General features: G+C 59.8%; 1 protein-coding gene across 2 annotated transcripts in view; it reads left to right on the forward strand.

Annotated features, from left to right (window-relative positions):
* TECPR1 (tectonin beta-propeller repeat containing 1) overlaps window positions 1-16,888 on the forward strand; it is a 27,891-nt gene continuing 11,003 nt past the window's right edge. Inside the window, exons 1-15 of one of the 2 annotated variants that reach the window (XM_082359697.1) lie at window positions 1-97; window positions 1,174-1,288; window positions 3,731-3,965; window positions 4,382-4,564; window positions 4,826-4,948; window positions 5,843-5,968; window positions 8,768-8,942; window positions 9,050-9,150; window positions 9,705-9,806; window positions 11,108-11,253; window positions 13,974-14,329; window positions 14,676-14,821; window positions 15,424-15,579; window positions 16,354-16,503; window positions 16,593-16,750. In XM_082359697.1, the coding sequence (XP_082215823.1) occupies window positions 3,741-3,965; window positions 4,382-4,564; window positions 4,826-4,948; window positions 5,843-5,968; window positions 8,768-8,942; window positions 9,050-9,150; window positions 9,705-9,806; window positions 11,108-11,253; window positions 13,974-14,329; window positions 14,676-14,821; window positions 15,424-15,579; window positions 16,354-16,503; window positions 16,593-16,750 (2,147 nt within the window). In that variant the 5' untranslated portion in view covers window positions 1-97; window positions 1,174-1,288; window positions 3,731-3,740. Of the gene's footprint in view, window positions 98-1,173; window positions 1,289-3,730; window positions 3,966-4,381; window positions 4,565-4,825; window positions 4,949-5,842; window positions 5,969-8,767; window positions 8,943-9,049; window positions 9,151-9,704; window positions 9,807-11,107; window positions 11,254-13,973; window positions 14,330-14,675; window positions 14,822-15,423; window positions 15,580-16,353; window positions 16,504-16,592; window positions 16,751-16,888 lie in introns of those variants that run through there. The other variant, XM_082359698.1, reaches the window with a different exon arrangement.

Below are 16,888 nucleotides of genomic sequence, written 5' to 3' on the forward strand. Positions count from 1 at the left end.
CTGCCCACAGGCTCGCCAGCCCCGGGGGAGCGCCGGCTCGCTCTCCCGGCCTCAGAGGCGCGATCGCCGCGACTCCGCACGCCGGGCGCCGGCCCAGGTGAGTGCAGCGGCGGCCAGGAGGTGGGACGGGCGCCCCCGCCCCTCCGGACAGGTTGGGGCGGCGGAGGCAGCAGCAGCGTTTGCCCCACGCGCAGCGAGGTGGGAAGGGGCTGTGCCAGTGCTCTTTCCTGCACACCCGGCGGGGCGCCGCCCCCGGACCCCCACCCCGACCCCTGAACGTGACACCCCCACCAGCCTTTGCGCTGGAGTGACTTGGGAAGTGATTGGCGGGTGTAGAGGATCGAGCTGCGAGGAGGCCGTCTGTCCCTCCTCTGGGCAGTGGTGAGAGCAAAGCTGCTTGGCGTGGGATTAGCTCAGGCAGATGGTCAGGGCCCGGCGCTGAGATGCTACTGGTGGCCGGGCAGGGGACCCACCTGTCGCCCAAGGGCACGGAACCGGAACGAAACCAGGCTGACCGCCCAGATGATGGGAGCCGGGGGTTTATCTTCAGAGCTGCCGGCTCAGGGCACCTCCTTCCCTGTGGGAATGGAAGGACTCAACTAGCGTGCATGTCCCGCTGTTTTCTCCCACCTCTTTAGACCCTGATGTCGCCTTCCAGCAGCTCCCACAACTGGCGGGCAGTGAGCTGCTTTAGTAGCCAGTTTTCTCTGTTTGTTCAGGGGGTGGGTGTGACAGGGTGTAATAAAAAAAAAAAAAAAACCCGCAGGAAATCTTGGGCAGGAAGCAGTCCTAAGGCGGCCTGGGAAGTAAATGCATTAGGCACTCCCTTGGGACCGTGTCCCTCCCTGTACCGCACTCCACGCTCCCTCGACCCCCACCTTCCCTTGGGTACCTTTACATCTCTGAAGGGATCTGTTAATTAACCCGAGCAGAAAGGTAGATGACTCTGTGGGTGGTGAGCAGGCCTACTGAGCAGAATGACTGAAGGTCCACCTGGAATTCATTGTGCAGAAATTCTTGGTGAATCGGAGGTTGCTTTCTCGGAAGATGTTGCCTCCCTCACTCCACCCCTAGAAAACAAAGAGATCCCAAGATCCCAGAATCGTGGAACTTAATGCTCCAACCTCCCGTTCAAGAGTCCTCTGATCCAGTGACCCCCATGTCCCTGGACAGGTTACCCCATCACCTCACAGCCAGGAAGTGGCTTGGGAGAACTTGGGACTACATCCTGGCTGGCATGGAAAGGAGGCGAGGCTGACCAAGGATGTCCACCTTGTGTCATCTTTAGGTGGGAAGTGACGGATACTGGGATTTCCACACCAAAGGGAATTTGCAAACATAACCCCCCCATCTTTTCTCTGCAGTAGAGTCTTCTGGTAGTTGCCCAGAAGGCTGAAGTACGTCTATCTGCTTAGTCATTTCTCTGGAGGAAATTGTATCCAAGTTCAACATCACCATTCATTGAGCTCAACATGCAGACTGAGCCTGACTTAACTGGCTACTTGTACAGTGACCTGTGAGCCAAGAAATATCTTTGAAGACTGTATTTATATTAAAATGTCACCATGGGAACCGACATCTCCCCTCCCCCATGTAAAAATCTTACTTTTTTTCCCCAACAATTTATGATGATTGTCAAACATACAGCCAAGTTGAAAGAATTATACAGTAAACACCCACACACCCACCACCTAGATTCTACTCTTGACAGTTTACCATACTTGCTTTATCACATATCTATTCACCTCCTAGGACCTTACTTTTAACCTTAAGTAACTGGTGACATTCGGCTTCCTTGGAGCCATATTTCCATCTTAGCTCAGGGAGTGGTGGTGTGGTGAATGTAGGTGGCGGTGATTTTCCATAACTTTGAACAAACACCCACTTTGTGCAGAGCATTGGGAGATGCAGAGGAAGTGAAGAGGCTGAAGACTCAGGCTGACCAGAAAGGGCTTTGAGTTTTTTGTTTTTAAGAGGTAGAAGATAAGTGGCAGCTTGTGAGAGCAAATGGCAAGTAATAAAATGACTTCAGTAACACTCATTGAGTTCTTGCTGGGTACTGGGCACTTTATTATAACTCTGTGCCTGTGTTATCTCATTCAGTTCTCACAACAACCACATAACTGGGTCAGTCTTCCTTTCTTCCTTTTACAGCTTAGGAAATCGAGGCACAGAGAGGTTAGTCAGTAGTGGGCTTTTGTTCATGCTAGAAAGTGGTGGGGCCGGGATGGTGTGGGTCCGGCGTGGCCCTGGGCACTCTTAGTCACGGCGTAGATGCCGCAGCGGGGAGAGTGGACCCTCAGGCCTGCCCAGGGAGGAGTGGAGGGGCATCTGGGGGTGCCACAGCTCTTCCAGGGGTCCCATCTCAGGCACCCGGATACAGATGCCGGTTTTCAAATGGCTTCAGAAGGCTAGCGTCCTGACTTCCCGTGTGTTTGACCTGGGCGTTGGGGCCCCGGGTGGAGGGATCAAGCTCCTCCACTCTGCCGGTCAGGCTCCCCGCCCACCACCCCCGTCGTCTTCCTCCACTTCCTGTTCTGGGTGTTTCCCGCTCCGTGCCTGGTCCACTTCCCTGCTTCCTGTTCTTTATCCTTCAGTCACTTCCTTTCCCGCCCACGCTCTTTCTTCTCCGTGTTTGTAAGACACACTTTTTTCCGAAAGAGCCTAATTGCTCGTAGCAGATGCTCCTGTTTCCAGACGCGTTCCATCGTCCGTGTTGTCATTCCAGTCGTCACGCTTTCTGAAGCGCCCTGGTGCCCCGGCGGGTCTCGGGAGCAGAACAGCCTGGCCTCGGCCTCCAGGCGCCCAGGCTCTGTCTCCCCGTCGCTCTGGTTTCCGAACCAGGCAAGCCGTGCCTCGCCCTGGGGCAGCGATGGGTCTTGGGTGTGGGAGGCGCCCTGTCCGGCAGAGCTGCTCACTGGGGTTCCCTGTACTGCCCTCGTCCAGCTGCTCTGTTTTGCTGCCGTGGGCCTGGCCACGTGGCCCTGCCACACCTCGAGGAGTTACGTCCCAGCAGCACTGCCAGCCCTGGGGTTGGGAGGGTCAGTGGTAGAGCATAGCCGTGACTCTGCAAAGAAGAAAGGAAGAGGAGAGAAGAAGGAACAGGAGTGGAGAATGGCAGAAGGAGAGAGAGGGAGGTGGTCACACAAGGAGGGTAGAGACAGGACCCTCCCATCCCTGCCACGCACACGGCCAGAGGGCTCCTGCGCGACCCTGCAGGGCTCTGGGGGTGGGGGGAGGTGCCGGGCCCGTGGGGACGCCCCACGAACGCACAGAGGACGGTCACAGGGGGACCAGCACGAGGGGGTCCCTGTCCACTGTGGGGCAGAGGCCTCCCAGGGAGGCAGCAGGACGCGTGTAGGTTTGGGATTCATTAAATCTACAACTTCTCACTTCTTCTTTAGACAAGAAAGATCTGAACGAACTATGACCCAATAATAATAACATTCATTAAATTGGGGGCATTAGGTATTCGGATGTTACACGTTTTGTCCTCTGGACTTTTTTGTGTGTTTGAAAAAAAAATCCCCATCACGAGAAGGGCGAAAGGCAGAGAACAGAAAAGGGCCCTGGACTGAAGCTGGGCTCTGGCCCTGCTTTGCGGGGGGCCACTCAGCCCCCTGTGGCAGGAGACGGTCATGGCCCGGGCTGCCTGCCTGGCCCGGCTGGCCCCGGGCCGGGAGCGGCTGTGGGTGCTGACCCTCGCCCTCCCGCCGCTGTCTTCCCGCAGCGCCGCGGCCATGCCCAGCTCGGAGCTGTGGGCGGTGGATCTCTTCGGCAGGGTGTTCACGCTGTCCACGGCCGGGCAGCAATGGGAGCTGTGCAGGGACGCCCAGCTGGAGTTCAAGCGGGTCAGTGCGGCCGCGCCGTGCTGCTGGGGCATCGCCTGCGACAACCAGGTGTACGTGCGCGTGGGCGCCAGCGACGTCCCCATCCGCTGCCGGGAGGAGGCCTATGAGAATCAGGTGGGGTCCCGAGCGGCGGGGTTGCTGGGTTGGTTGCTTTGCCGGGAGATAAGAGCCCCCGCACCCCAGGCTCCCGGCCTGTTCCCGCCTTCATCTCCTTCATTCTGCTGAGGTCCGAGTGGTGCAGCGTCCGAGTCATTGAGGCCAGAGCCCCTGTGGGTCCCTATCCAGGCAGCTGGCCGGGTCCGCACAGGCACGGGGCTCCGGCCGGGTTCCAGGAGCCCAGGAAGGCCGTGTCCTCCACTGCTCGGCGCGGCAGGTCCTCTGCCCTTTGGGACCGGGCTGGGCCGCTGGCTCACGACGCAGAGCCAGGCCCTCTGCTCCCTTCCCGCCCCGGAGACGAGAGGAGGTCCCCGCTGGCCTTGGAGAGGCCCTGGCCACCAGGCCTAAGGCTGGTCTCTGCCTCCGGCCCCCAGCGCTGGAACCCCATGGGCGGCTTCTGCGAGGCGCTCCTGCCAAGCGACCGCTGGCCGTGGAGCGACGTGAGTGGGCTCCAGCACCGGCCGCTGGATGGGGTGGCGCTGCCCTCGCCGCATTGGGAGTGGGAGTCGGACTGGTACGTGGACGAGAATTTTGGAGGGGAGCCCACAGAGAAAGGGGTAGGTGCACTCGGGTCCCGCCGGGGCCCCCCTGCGGGAGGGAGCGCCTTGGGCTCGGCCCGTCCCCCCAGCGCTCTCCCCAGCGCCCCGTGGCATCAGACCTCAGCCTGGGCCCCGCGTGCTCCCCGCTTGCCGGACGGGATCCATGGGGAGGACGCTGCTTCGGGCCGCGCCCCTCCTCCATCCTGCTCCCCCTTCCCCAGCTCCTTCACCTCCTTCCTCAAGAGCCTTACGGACCCTCCCCCCATCTCGGTATTGCAGGGGTGGACATATGCCATTGACTTCCCCCACATGTACACGAGGGACAAGAAGTGGAATTCCTGTGTGCGGCGCCGGCGGTGGACCCGGTACAGGAGATACAAGTCCCGGGACACCTGGGCCAAGGTCCGGGGGCCTGCGTGTGGCTGGGGGCAGGAGGCGGGTCCCAGAGCTCAGTCCTGTAGTGGGGAGGGTCACACGGCCCTCAGCTCCACCCTCCCTGCCCTGCTCAGGGGACGCCATGCCCGCCCCGGGGCCTGGCCTTTCCTGCTCTCCTGTTCGGAAGGCTGTGGCCCTGGGCGGCCCTTCGTTTGGGAGATGGCCGCTCGGGGAGCCGGGCCAGACCGTGGCCCAGGACAGCACAGAATTGTCTTGACCTGGTCTCCAGGCTGCCCTGTCCCAGACGCAGGCTCAGTCTGTGCACGTCTTCCTCCCCTGCCCCCCACCCCGCGTGGGAGCCGCTCCGGCTCTTGTATTTTTCCAGTGACCCACAAAAACCAACTTAGGGACGCAAGGCCTGGATTGGGGTCCTAGGTGGCCTCGAACGAGAGGAAGGCCTCAGGCCCTCGCCTGACCCCTTTGCAGGGTCCATGCCGCGAGGTGGGGCTGCCAGCCCAGCCTGCCTGGCCCTGGGGCTGGGGGCAGCCTGGGAGCAAGGTGACGGCCACTGCAGGGCCATGTTCTGTGATCGGGGGCGGGGGGCAGCCACAGCGGTCAGGCCCCTGCAGAGCGGGGGCAGGAGTGACTCCTTGGGGACAGCAGCCCAGGCCTGGCAGCCAACAGGGGGACGACATGGCAGAGGGGGCCCAGGGCCGGGAACCCTCCGTCCTGATGCGGCCGGCCCGGCGAAGTCAGTTGGGGCCGAGCTGGAGGATGGAAGGCAGCGTGCTGAGGGCCGGAGGGGAAGCCGGGGGTGGGAGTGTGCGCGTCCAGGTGTCCACCAGGCGGGGAGCAGGGCCACCTCCTGGCCCAGGTGCCCACAGGCACTGACTGCTACTGCCTCACGCCTCCTCGTTTCAGATCCCGTCGGAGGATGACCCCCAGCAGTTGCCTGACCCCTTCAGCGACCTCTCTGTGGGGGGTTGGGAGATCACAGACGAGCCCGTGGGCCGCCTGTCCGTGTGGGCCGTGTCTCTGCAGGGGAAGGTGAGGCCTGTGCCCCCCTGGCCTGGCATGGGAGGCGGCTGAAGGAGGTTGGCTGCAGGGAGCGGGCAGGAGAGAAGCTGTCGTCCGCTGTCCTCCCAGAGGTGGAGGCGGGAGGAGGGCTCTCCCCGGGACCTCCTCCTCGCCTCCTGTCCCCGCAGCTGGGGCTGCCCTGAGCAGTCAGCCTGTTACCGGGGTCCCCACAGAGTCCCCCTCCTGTGAATCCTGCTGTCCTGGGGACCCATGGGGTCCTGTTCCTCCCAGAAGCCTCTGACCTCCCACCGCATGGCTGGTCCTGGCCTGTCCCTCCTCTGAGCCCCGGGAGCACTGACCGTGTCCACCCTGGGCTCAGACAGCATCAATATTGGCTCCTGAGATAGAATCTCAGCTCCCTGCCCGCTGCCTTGTGGTGCCTCCCAAATGGTGGTCTCCAGTAGTATTGTGGATGGGGGGGGTGGGTAGGAGGATGGATGAATAAGTAGATGGATGGATAGGGGTATAGATGTGCGTGTGTGTGTGTGCACGTGTGTGTGTGCACGCGTGTGTGTACGTGTGTGTGTGTACGTGTGTGTGTGCGTGCGTGTGTGTGCACGTGTGTGTGCGCGTGCGTGTGTGTGTGTACGTGTGTGTGTGTACGTGTGTGTGTGTACGTGTGTGCGTGCGTGTGTGTGTGCACGTGTGTGTGTGTGCGCGTGCGTGTGTGTGTGCGTGCGTGTGTGTGTGCACGTGTGTGTGTGCGTGTGTGTGTGTACGTGTGTGTGTGTGTACGTGTGTGTGTGCACGTGTGTGTGTGCGTGTGTGTGTGTACGTGTGTGTGTGCACGTGTGTGCGTGCGTGTGTGTGTGTACGTGTGTGTGTGTGTGCGTGTGTGTGTGTGTGTGTGCGTGCGTGCGTGTGTGTGTGTACGTGTGTGTGTGTACGTGTGTGTGTGCGTGCGTGTGTGTGTGCACGCGTGTGTGTGCGTGCGTGTGTGTACGTGTGCGTGTGTGTGCGTGCGTGTGTGTGTGTACGTGTGTGTGTGTACGTGTGTGTGTGCGTGCGTGTGTGTGTGCACGCGTGTGTGTGCGTGCGTGTGTGTACGTGTGCGTGTATGGGTGGGTGGATGGATAAATGCATGGATGGTTATGTGGATGAATGCATAGGGGGATGGACAGATGGATGGATGGTTGGTCGGATGGATGAGCAGGTGGGTTGGTGGATAAGCATATTGATGAGTGGAGAGGTGGGTGGATGGATGGATGGCTGTTTGGATGGGTGGGTGGGGGTAGCTCTGTGGGTGGGTAGATGTTCAGAGAGGAGAGGAGATTCTTTTCTCGGGGAGCTTGTGAACTAAGCAAAGGAATAAAACCCACTGCTGACAGCAGCAGTGACAGTGACATAGATGGGCCTGGGTGCAGGTGACCCAACACTTCGGCTGTGGCTGTAGAGCGTACTTTGTGACTGTTCAGTACTCTTAACACAAATTGACCAAAATTCTCTGATTGGCTTTTGGAGCAGTCACAGCAGGCTTTTATCAGGCTTACCTTCAGGTCCTGCTTGGTCTGGGCTTAGGTCAACCCGTAGTTGTTTTCTCTGAGCCACACTGAAGGGTGGTGGGGAGCTGGCCGGGGACAGAGCCCCCATCGAGGGGCCACGCCACCTGGATGCAAAGAGAGGGGAGGACGGGTTTGAGAGCAGCGCCAGGTGTGAGCCAGCACTGCCCCGCATCACTCCTGTGGTCCGTAAAAGGTGAGACCAGGACCCGGGGCTCCTGGAGGAGCTGGGCGGACAGTTGGGCCCAAACCAGCAGGTGGCAGAAGCGGGGCTGCCAAGGCCGGGTTCTGCAGTGCAGGAAGGCAGTTGACCCAGCGGCTGATTTATTCACTGGATAAGGTGTTCGCAGAAGCACCCAGCAAACCATCATGTGCAAACAGGGCCCATAGCACACGCATTTGTGAGTGATGGTGATCATGATGGAGGCTTATAACCAATCCATTGTGTTTTTTCCTTGGAAAATTCTGTCTGTACTAAATCATTGAAAATGTTTTATTCATTATTATAAGTGAGATCATGTCACATAATTCACAAGTGTTAAGGCAGTCTGTTCAGATAGCATAGAATTTAAAGTTTACAAATAAAATTAGTATGAGTAATAAATCCCACTAACTAATAAAGAATTTTAAAAAGAAAAAAAAGGGCAAGGTGACAGGGTTGGGAGGCCGTGGGCCCCAGACCTCCTGACCACGCCAGCAATGTGCCGCCCCCTCCAGATGAAATCAGCCAGTTTGGACAATAGGAGCGGGTGGCTCAGTCTTAAATATTTGATTATGCTCCCTGTCTTCAGGTTAAGGAGAAAAAGAAGTGGACGTTTTAGACATTCCTTTGAAGGGGGCTTGGGGGTTTTCTCATCCAGCCGCTGGGGCCCCGGCTTCCCCTAGAGACAGGTGTCCTGAGCGCATTGTGCCACTAGGGGGCGCAGGACACCCGGGCTGGGGCTGGAGTTCTCACAAGCAGACGACAGAAGAGGTCTGTCCCCTAGGACCACCAAAATACTGGTGTCAGTGTCGCATTTTTTAGCAGGGGTGGAGGAGTCATCTAATCTGGTCGAGAATCCCAATGGCAGTGGGGGCAGGGTGAGCGAGATCTGGACAGTCCTGGCACCCTGGTCCCCAGTCCCCTGGAGACCCCTGGTCCCCTGGAGACCCCATGCTTGGGCTGTGCACGGGCTGATGCAAATGCAGCCAAGCTCAGGCAGCCAACCCGGCCACAGAGCCCCGGCCTGACCCTGCCTGACCCTCCCCTTGGGTTTCTCTCTCCACCCAGGTGTGGTACAGAGAGGACGTCAGCCACTCCAACCCTGAAGGCTCATCGTGGTCCCTGGTGGACACCCCAGGGGAGGCGGTTCAGATCAGCTGTGGGCCCCACGACCTGCTGTGGGTGTTGCTCTGGGAGGGACAGGCCTTGGTCCGGGAAGGAATCAACAGGAACAATCCCAAAGGTGGGCAGCCCTGCACCTTGCGTGGGAGAGGAGGGTGGGGGCGCCCACCTTCTCCCCGGAGCTCCCAGTGATGGGGGCCACCTGCACTGTCTTCTGGGGCCGGGTAGGAAGTTCGTGGTCCGTGGTGGAGCCTCCCACGTCTGAAAACGGAATCCTGCATGTCTCCGCAGGAGTCGGTGTCGTCTGGGCCGTCACCAAGGACCGGAAGGTAGGACGGGGTCCCTGGGGGCTGGGTCCAAGGGCTCCGTTTAACATTGAGGGTTGTGTGGTTTTTTGTTCTCGGGAGAGTGGTCTACACCCTTTGGAACAAATCCAGTGTCAGCCAGGCACCGTGCGTATTCTGTTGTTGACGTCACTGGTGATCTCCAAGATGTTTGGTGACCCCCCAAACATTGCCTGCGCCCCCTGTACAAAGTGCAGAATGACTGTATTTATTGCGCAACAGGCTGTAACATTTCAAATAATCAGAAGCTAATTTTCTGAAACCCTCAGCTAAATGAATGCCTCCCCTCTCTCCTGTCCAGAGCTTGTCATTTTGACTTTATCAGAGGCAAGTCCAGTGAAATAAGCTGATTTCGCATTGCTTCCATCATCTCTTTCTAACCCCACGTCAGGGGCATCCTTTCTGAACAATGTGCTGTGCTCATCTGTGGCCTGAACCAAAGGACCAAATTATTCATTTGTTCTTCCCAAGCCTTAAAACAAAAACCCTTCTATTTCAGTGGCCCTCCAGGGAGGTGTGTTTATTTCTGACTTTCCCAGGTTTGGTTCCGAAGAGGCGTCAACTCTCACAACCCCTGCGGCACCAGCTGGATCGAGATGGTTGGAGAAATGATGATGGTGAACGTGGGGCTAAACGACCAGGTGTGTGTGGTCCCGAGCCTTGGTCCCCAGGGGTGGGGGTGGGGGGCAGCAGAGGAATTAGAATGGGGCCCCCATGCTTCCCGCCGTCCCTTTCCACTGGGCATGCTCAGGAGGCTGACACGGGAGGGCATCCCAGCACCTCTGCCCACTCCAGGCCCGCGAGGGCACCCGAGGGGGCTGCTTTCCCCCAAGTCCTGGAACCCCCACTGTCCTGGGTCGCTCCCCCGAGGACCCTCAGAGCAGTGGTAGCGAGCACGGATCTGGGGAGGGACATTCATCCTGGAGACTGGAAAGTTTTGTTGAGAAGTTTCGGGGCGAAATCAGATCACTGAGTAAAGGACAAAACATCTTCCAACTCTGTAAGAGCAGCATCTTTTAAACATCACCTTCACGGTTCCCATAGCAAAGCCTCGTTCTGGTGGATAACGCGGTTGGGCTAGTTTTAAGACTTAAGGTGTGAAGGTGACACCTTTCCCAATGCTCTGAAAGCTCCTCCTGGGGGCGGGGGGGCCGGCCTTTCCTGTGCCCTCACACACGCCTCACCTGCCCAGGTGAGCTGGGCACACAAGGGCAGGGGCGAGGCGGGTGCTAGCTGGTGCCCATGGGCCTGAGCACGGAGGCCACGTGCGATAACCAAGTGACAGAGACGCCGCAGCGCCCCCCAGCCAGACCACCTGGGGCCACGGCTCCGCCTTCAGGCACCCCCAAGGCCAGGGCTCCCAAGGGGCTGCTCCCAGGCCCCTCCCCTGGGCCCCTCAGCTGCCCAGCACACTTTCCTTCCTCAGTGCTCGCCCGGCCACCTTCCCCATAAAACTGAGGTCAGAATCAAGGAGGTTATTTTGCATCTTTAAAAGGACCAGGACCATCCTCTGGGTTCACTTGGGGAGTAGCTCCCTTCCCACCAAGGCCACAGGGAAGATGGGGACATGGGTGGACTTCATGTCCCCGCACAGTGCCGACCGGCACCAGCACCTCCTCTGGACGCTGTTGCCCCAAAGGCCCAAGTCTGCCTGAGGTCGGGGAGCCAGGCTGGGGTCCCTGCTCCTCGTGACCTTGGAGCCGCACCCTCCCCCAGCCCCCTCGGGGCTCCGCGTCCTGCATCTGAGTCCGGGACTCAGCTCACGGCCACACCAGCCCCTTCCCAGCCCACCCACACAGGCGCACCCACCCACCCCCTGCCTGCATTTGCAGACGTGTCCTCCAGACCTGGGGGGCTCCCCCCACCCCGCCAGGGGAAGGGAGCCCCAATCTGCCCCCGCCCCTCCCCCCCCCCCCCCCAGCAGCACCTCTCTCTGTCCCAGGTCTGGGGCATCGGCTGGACGGACCGGGCCTTGTACTTCCGTCACGGCGTCACCCAGAGCGAGCTCAGCGGGAAGACGTGGAAGGCCATCGTCGCCGGCCGGGAGTGTGATGGCTCACGCGCGGGCAGCTTGTCCAGCCTCCTCAGGTGAGCAGGCGGTGGGGCTCCGCGCGGTCGGTCCGGGGGTGGGGGGGTCAGTGTCGGAGGAGGCTGCCGCCCGGCCTCAGCCCAGGCAGGAGAAAAGCAGGTCCCGACCCACGAGAGCCGCGGCCGCGTGGCCTTCTCCCTTCCTGCGCCTGGGGTCCTGCTCGGCCGAGGTCGGGGGCAGCACTCGGGAGGCAGGATGCGGGAGGTGGCAGCCGGGCGAGGCCAGGATGTCCTTCCGTGTCGGGGCTGGGGGCCGTCCCCGAGCAGGGCTGGCCTGTTGGTCCTGAAGCCTCAAGGTCTGGGAGAGAAAAGCCTTCTTTGCGGGGAGGACGCTCAGGCCCCCGTGTCAAAGGACAGCAGAGAAGCAGGTGGAGGGTTTCTAGCCTGGAAGAGAGGCCCTGAACTAAGACGCGCCCCAGAATCACCTGGAGAACTCGTTCCCGAGGATCTCCACGCCCCGCCCCCAGAGCTACTTTTTTGAGATTTCGCATGTCTTGCAAGGTCCCAGGTGTGCTCCTGCTGCAGTTCTGGGGACCACGCCTTGAGATCCCAGGGGTTAGAGTGTGTGGACCCGTCCCAGCCCTGCCCGCTGGCCCTTAGAACGCAGGCAGGCGACTTAGCGTCTCAGCTGGGGACGCCCCCAGCGCTCACCTGCCCGGTCACGGGGCCCAGGGCCCTCGGGACAGCACTCTGCAGCCGGCCGCCATCCGTTTGCAGCTTGGGCCCTCCTCAGACGCTGGTCTACACCCCCTGCTCCCCCAGCTTGGTGGTCAGCGCTCGGCTGCACCGTCAGCCTAGAGATGCCCGGAGGCTGGCCAGGCAGGGTTTGCTCACATTCACCTGAGGGTTTAGGCTCTTCAGCTGGTCATTCTCAAAGGGAACAGCACATTGGAATCAGCTGAGAATTTCCAGAACCACTGACGCCAGATCTTCATGACCTTAGGCTTGGCAGTGGCTTCTTTTATATATATATATATATATATTTTTAAACATCTTTATTGGAGTATAATCGCTTTACAATGGTGTGTTAGTTTCTACTTTATAACAAAGTGAATCAGCTATACATATACTGGCAGTGGCTTCTTAAATATGACACCCAAAGCACAAGAAACTAAAGAAAACATAGATAAATCAGACATCATCAAAATTTTAAAATTTTGTACATCAACGGACACTATCAAGAAAATGAAAAGACAACCCACAGAATGGGAGAAAATAGTGGCAAATAATATAATTAACAAGGTCTGTTATCTAGAATATATAAAGGGCTCTTGCAACTCAAAAACAAAAAAATAAAACAACTCAACTTAGAAGAGCAAAGGACTTGAATAGACATTTCTCCAAAGCAGAGATACGAGTGGCCAACAAGCACAGGAAAAGATGCTCAGCGTTGTGGGACGTGAGGGAAATGCAAACAAAACCACATTTAAAAAAAAAAACCACATGAGATACCACTTCACACCCACCAGAATAGCTGTAATCAAAAAGGGAGACAGTAACAAGTGTTGACAAGATGTGGAGAAATTAGAACTCCCCTGCACTGCCGGTGGGGTGTAAAATGGGGCAGCCACTTTAGAAAATAGTCTGGCAGTTCCTCAAGAAGTTAAAGATAGAGTCACCATAGGACCCAGCAATTTCACTCCTAGATAGATATGCAGAAGAACCGAAAACATGTTCGAACAAAAATTTGAACATGAATATTAAAAGAAGCACTATTCACAATAGCTGAAACGTGGAAACAATTCAAATGTCCATCAATGGATGAATAAAACATAGCGTATCCATACAATGGAATATTATTTAGCAATACAAGGGAATGAAGTGTTGACACATGCTACAGCACGGATGACTCCTGACATCTTACACTAAGTGACAGCAGTGAGTCACAAAAGGTCACATAGTGTACGATGCCGTTTATATGAAGTGTCCAGAATAGGCGAATCCATGGAGACAGAAAGCAAATTAGTGGTTGCCAGGAGGGTGGGGGAAGAGGGTAGGCTAGAGAGTGACTCCTTAATGGGTACAGGGTTTCTGTTTGGGGTGATGAGAAGGTTCTGGAAGTTGGTAGTGGTTGCACAACATTGTGAATGTACTTAACGCCACTGCATTTTACAATTTTAAATGGTACATTTTACATCACACATATTTTACGATAACAAATAATAATACTGCCAGATCTCCACCTAACATTGATTTGGTTGGTCTGGGTGTGGCCTGGGGACCTTTCAGAGTTCCTGAGGGTGGGACTTCCCTGGTGGCGCAGTGGTTAAGAATCCACCTGCCAACGCCGGGGACACAGGTTTGAGCCCTTGTCCGGGAAGATCCCACATGCCGCGGAGCAACTAAGCCCGTGCACCACAACTACTGAGCCTGCGCTCTAGAGCCCGCGAGCCACAACTACTGAGCCCTCGTGCCACAGCTACTGAAGCCCATGCACCTAGAGCCCGTGCTCTGCAACGAGAAGCCACCACAATGAGAAGCCCACACGCCACAACGAAGAGTAGCCCCCTCTCGCCGCAACTAGAGAAAGCCTGAACGCAGCAATGAAGACCCAACGCAGCCAAAAATTAAAAAAAAAAAAAAAAAAGTTCCCAGGGGTTCCAGCTCCCTGGGGAGTAGGTATTGGTGTGTGTGGCACAGAGAGGCCGTGACTTGGCCGGGGGTCACACAGCACGTGGTCCTCCCCCGAGGGAATCACGGGTCTGCCCCTCTCCTTCCAGCGCCGGCTGCTTCTTTGGCGACGAGGTGAGGGGTGGTGGCGAGTCCCGTGTGCCAAGCGACTCGGAGGCCGAGAGACCTGGGCCTGACCCTGAGCGTGATGTGGAGGTCGCCGGCCCTGCCTCCACCCCGGCCGAGCTGCCCTGGACCAACATCGACCTGAAGGAGCCCAAGAAAGGACCCAGACATGCAGCCGCTGACTTTCCCGAGACCACCAACCTCTCCTCGCTGGCACTTCTCCCGCTGGGCCTGGAGGAGCCCGACAGTGCCGACCGCCACGCGCTGTGGGCCTGGGTGTCCGGAGGAGGCTGTGCCGTGGAGGCCCACACCACGCTCAAGTGGTTCACCGCCCACTCGGGTAAGGGCAGCGGCCCAGCGCCCCAGAGGGTGCCCCAGGGGAGGTGGAGCAGGCCTGATGCCCCCACTGTGCTCAGCCCGTCTTTCTGGAGCCTTCCAAGACCAGCCCAGGCCGTCAGAAGGAAGGGCGTGGGCCTGGAGCCCCTTCCCTCCCCCTGTCCCAGCAGTGGTGGCCATTCTAGGCTGACCTGGGGGACATCAGCTTTCCCATCAGGGTGAATGATGGGAGGGAGGGCTCACGGGACATTTTACAGAGATGGTAGCTTTCCAGAAAGAAAGGGCTGGTGAAGAAAAGAGCAGAGAGGCCTGGCCTGCTGCCCAGCCCTGAGGCTCCGACCGGCCCGCAGGCCTGCGCGCCTCCATGCAGATGCTCTCGCTGCCCATCACGCCGGCCCAGACGGCCGCCTGGCGGAAGCAGATCTTCCAGCAGCTCACCGAGAGGACCCAGCGGGAGCTGGAGAACTTCCGACACTACGAGCAGGCCGTGGAGCAGGTGGGCAGTGCCCGGGGGCACGTTCCCCAGCACACGTCCATCGGGCGCCCGCTGCAGGCCAGCCCTGACGTGAGGCGGGAGGGACACAGACGGAGGCAGCCCGCCTCCTGTCTGCCCATCTCGGATGTGAAGCCGGCCCCTCCAGGCCCGTGGAGAATCAAAGATGAAGAGATGAGTCCCTTTGTTGATTCACTTGCCCTCAGGAACTCCGTGCAGGCCCCACTGCGTCGTAGGCACACAGGACCTGGCCGCGTCTCGGGGGGTGTGGGTCCCGGCTTTGCCGCTGACTCACTCTGACATCGGGCCAGGCACAGAACCTCCCGGGCCTCAGTTTCCCTATCCAGAGCATGGGCTAACGGTGCCGATCCCACAGACTGTTTGAGAATCATAGAATTCACTGGCTCAGGGCCTGGCACCTGGCGGGTGTCTGATGGCATCACTTCTGTCCTTAGGGTGAAGCGGGGGAGCCGGGAGGGCCGGGCAGGAGCCCCCAGTGCGGCAGTGAAGGGAGCAGAGTGGCCCCGGGGTGCCGGGGACTGGGCCGGAGTGTGGCGCCCCAGGGCCTGCCTGTGACCCCGTCCCACCGTCCCGCTGTGCTGCAGTCGGTGTGGGTGAAGACGGGGGCCCTGCAGTGGTGGTGCGACTGGAAACCCCACAAGTGGGTGGACGTCCGTGTGGCCCTGGAACAGTTCACGGGCCACGATGGAGTTCGGGACAGCATCCTTTTCATCTACTACATGATCCACGAGGAGAAGAAGGTGGGTGGGGGCGCCATAGGGGAGGTGCCGGGGTGGGGGGGTGTAGGGGAGGGGGAGGTGCAGGGGGGTGGGGTGTGTAGGGGAGGGGGGAGGTGCAGGGGTGGGGTGTGTAGGGGAGGGGGGAGGTGCAGGGGTGGGGTGTGTAGGGGAGGGGGGAGGTGCAGGGGTGGGGTGTGTAGGGGAGGGGAGGTGCAGGGGTGGGATGTGTAGGGGAGGGGGGGAGGTGCAGGGGTGGGGTGTGTAGGGGAGGGGAGGTGCAGGGGGCTGGGGTGTCCCAGGGGAGGGGTTGCAGAGCCGGGGTGCAGGAGTGGGCACGGACACGGGCCCCGAGGTGCTTGGCCCAGGACAGCGTGTGGCGTCTCTCAAGCACCCGTCCGCGGTGGCCGCACCGGGCAGTGGCCGGCAGGCGTGTGCTGGCCTCACCCCCAGCAGCGCTGACGGGCCCTCGGGTTCCAGATAAGCAACCAGGCTCTGGAGACAGAACCGCCCCCTCCGGGGCTGGGGTTTGAACCCAGTCAGTCTGGCTCTAAATGCCCTCGTCCACATCGAAAACATCACTAAGGCTCTTGCTCACGAGCAAGGCCTCCCCATTAGAACCTGCCCACCCACCACTAAACCCCGTAGGCCCGGGACCCCCAGGGGTCGGCTCTCGAATCGGGGTGACCCAGCTGTCCCTGTCGCCACAGCACAGGGGGGCGCCACCCAGGGGCCCGCGGCACCCCCAGCCCCGCGGGTCCCCCGGTGACGGCCCTGCTGCCTGTCCTCTGCCGACAGTACATCCACGTGTTCCTCAACGAGGTGACGGCGCTGGTCCCCGTGCTCAATGAGGCCAAGCACTCCTTCGCCGTGTACACCCCCGAGAGGACGCGGCAGAGGTGGCCTGTGCGCCTGGCCGCTGCCACCGAGCAGGACATGAGCGACTGGGTGAGCGGGCGGGGGTCCCGCGGGCGGGGGTGAGGGAGCCTCGGGCTTGGGCCGCCCGGCCTCGCTGACCGGCCCCCTCCCCGCGCCAGCTCGCCCTGCTCAACCTGTGCTGCTGCGAGAGCCGGAGGGTGCACGGCCGCCCCTCCCCGCAGGCCATCTGGTCCGTCACCTGCAAGGGGGACATCTTCGTGAGCGAGCCCAGCCCAGACCTCGAGGCCCCCGAGCGCTGGCTGCCCTGTGACCAGATGTGAGTTGGCTGCGCCTGACGGAGCTGGGGCCCTGGCCCAGAAGGTCACCCAGAGCCCGTGAGGACCAGGGGGATGTGGGTGAGGCTGGGAGGCCCTGCACAGGAGGGAGAGGGGATGTCTGTCCGCCCTTCGCTCGT

This window comes from Balaenoptera borealis (assembly GCF_965194805.1).
Source record: "Balaenoptera borealis genome assembly, chromosome: 16".
Taxonomy (NCBI): domain Eukaryota; kingdom Metazoa; phylum Chordata; class Mammalia; order Artiodactyla; family Balaenopteridae; genus Balaenoptera; species Balaenoptera borealis.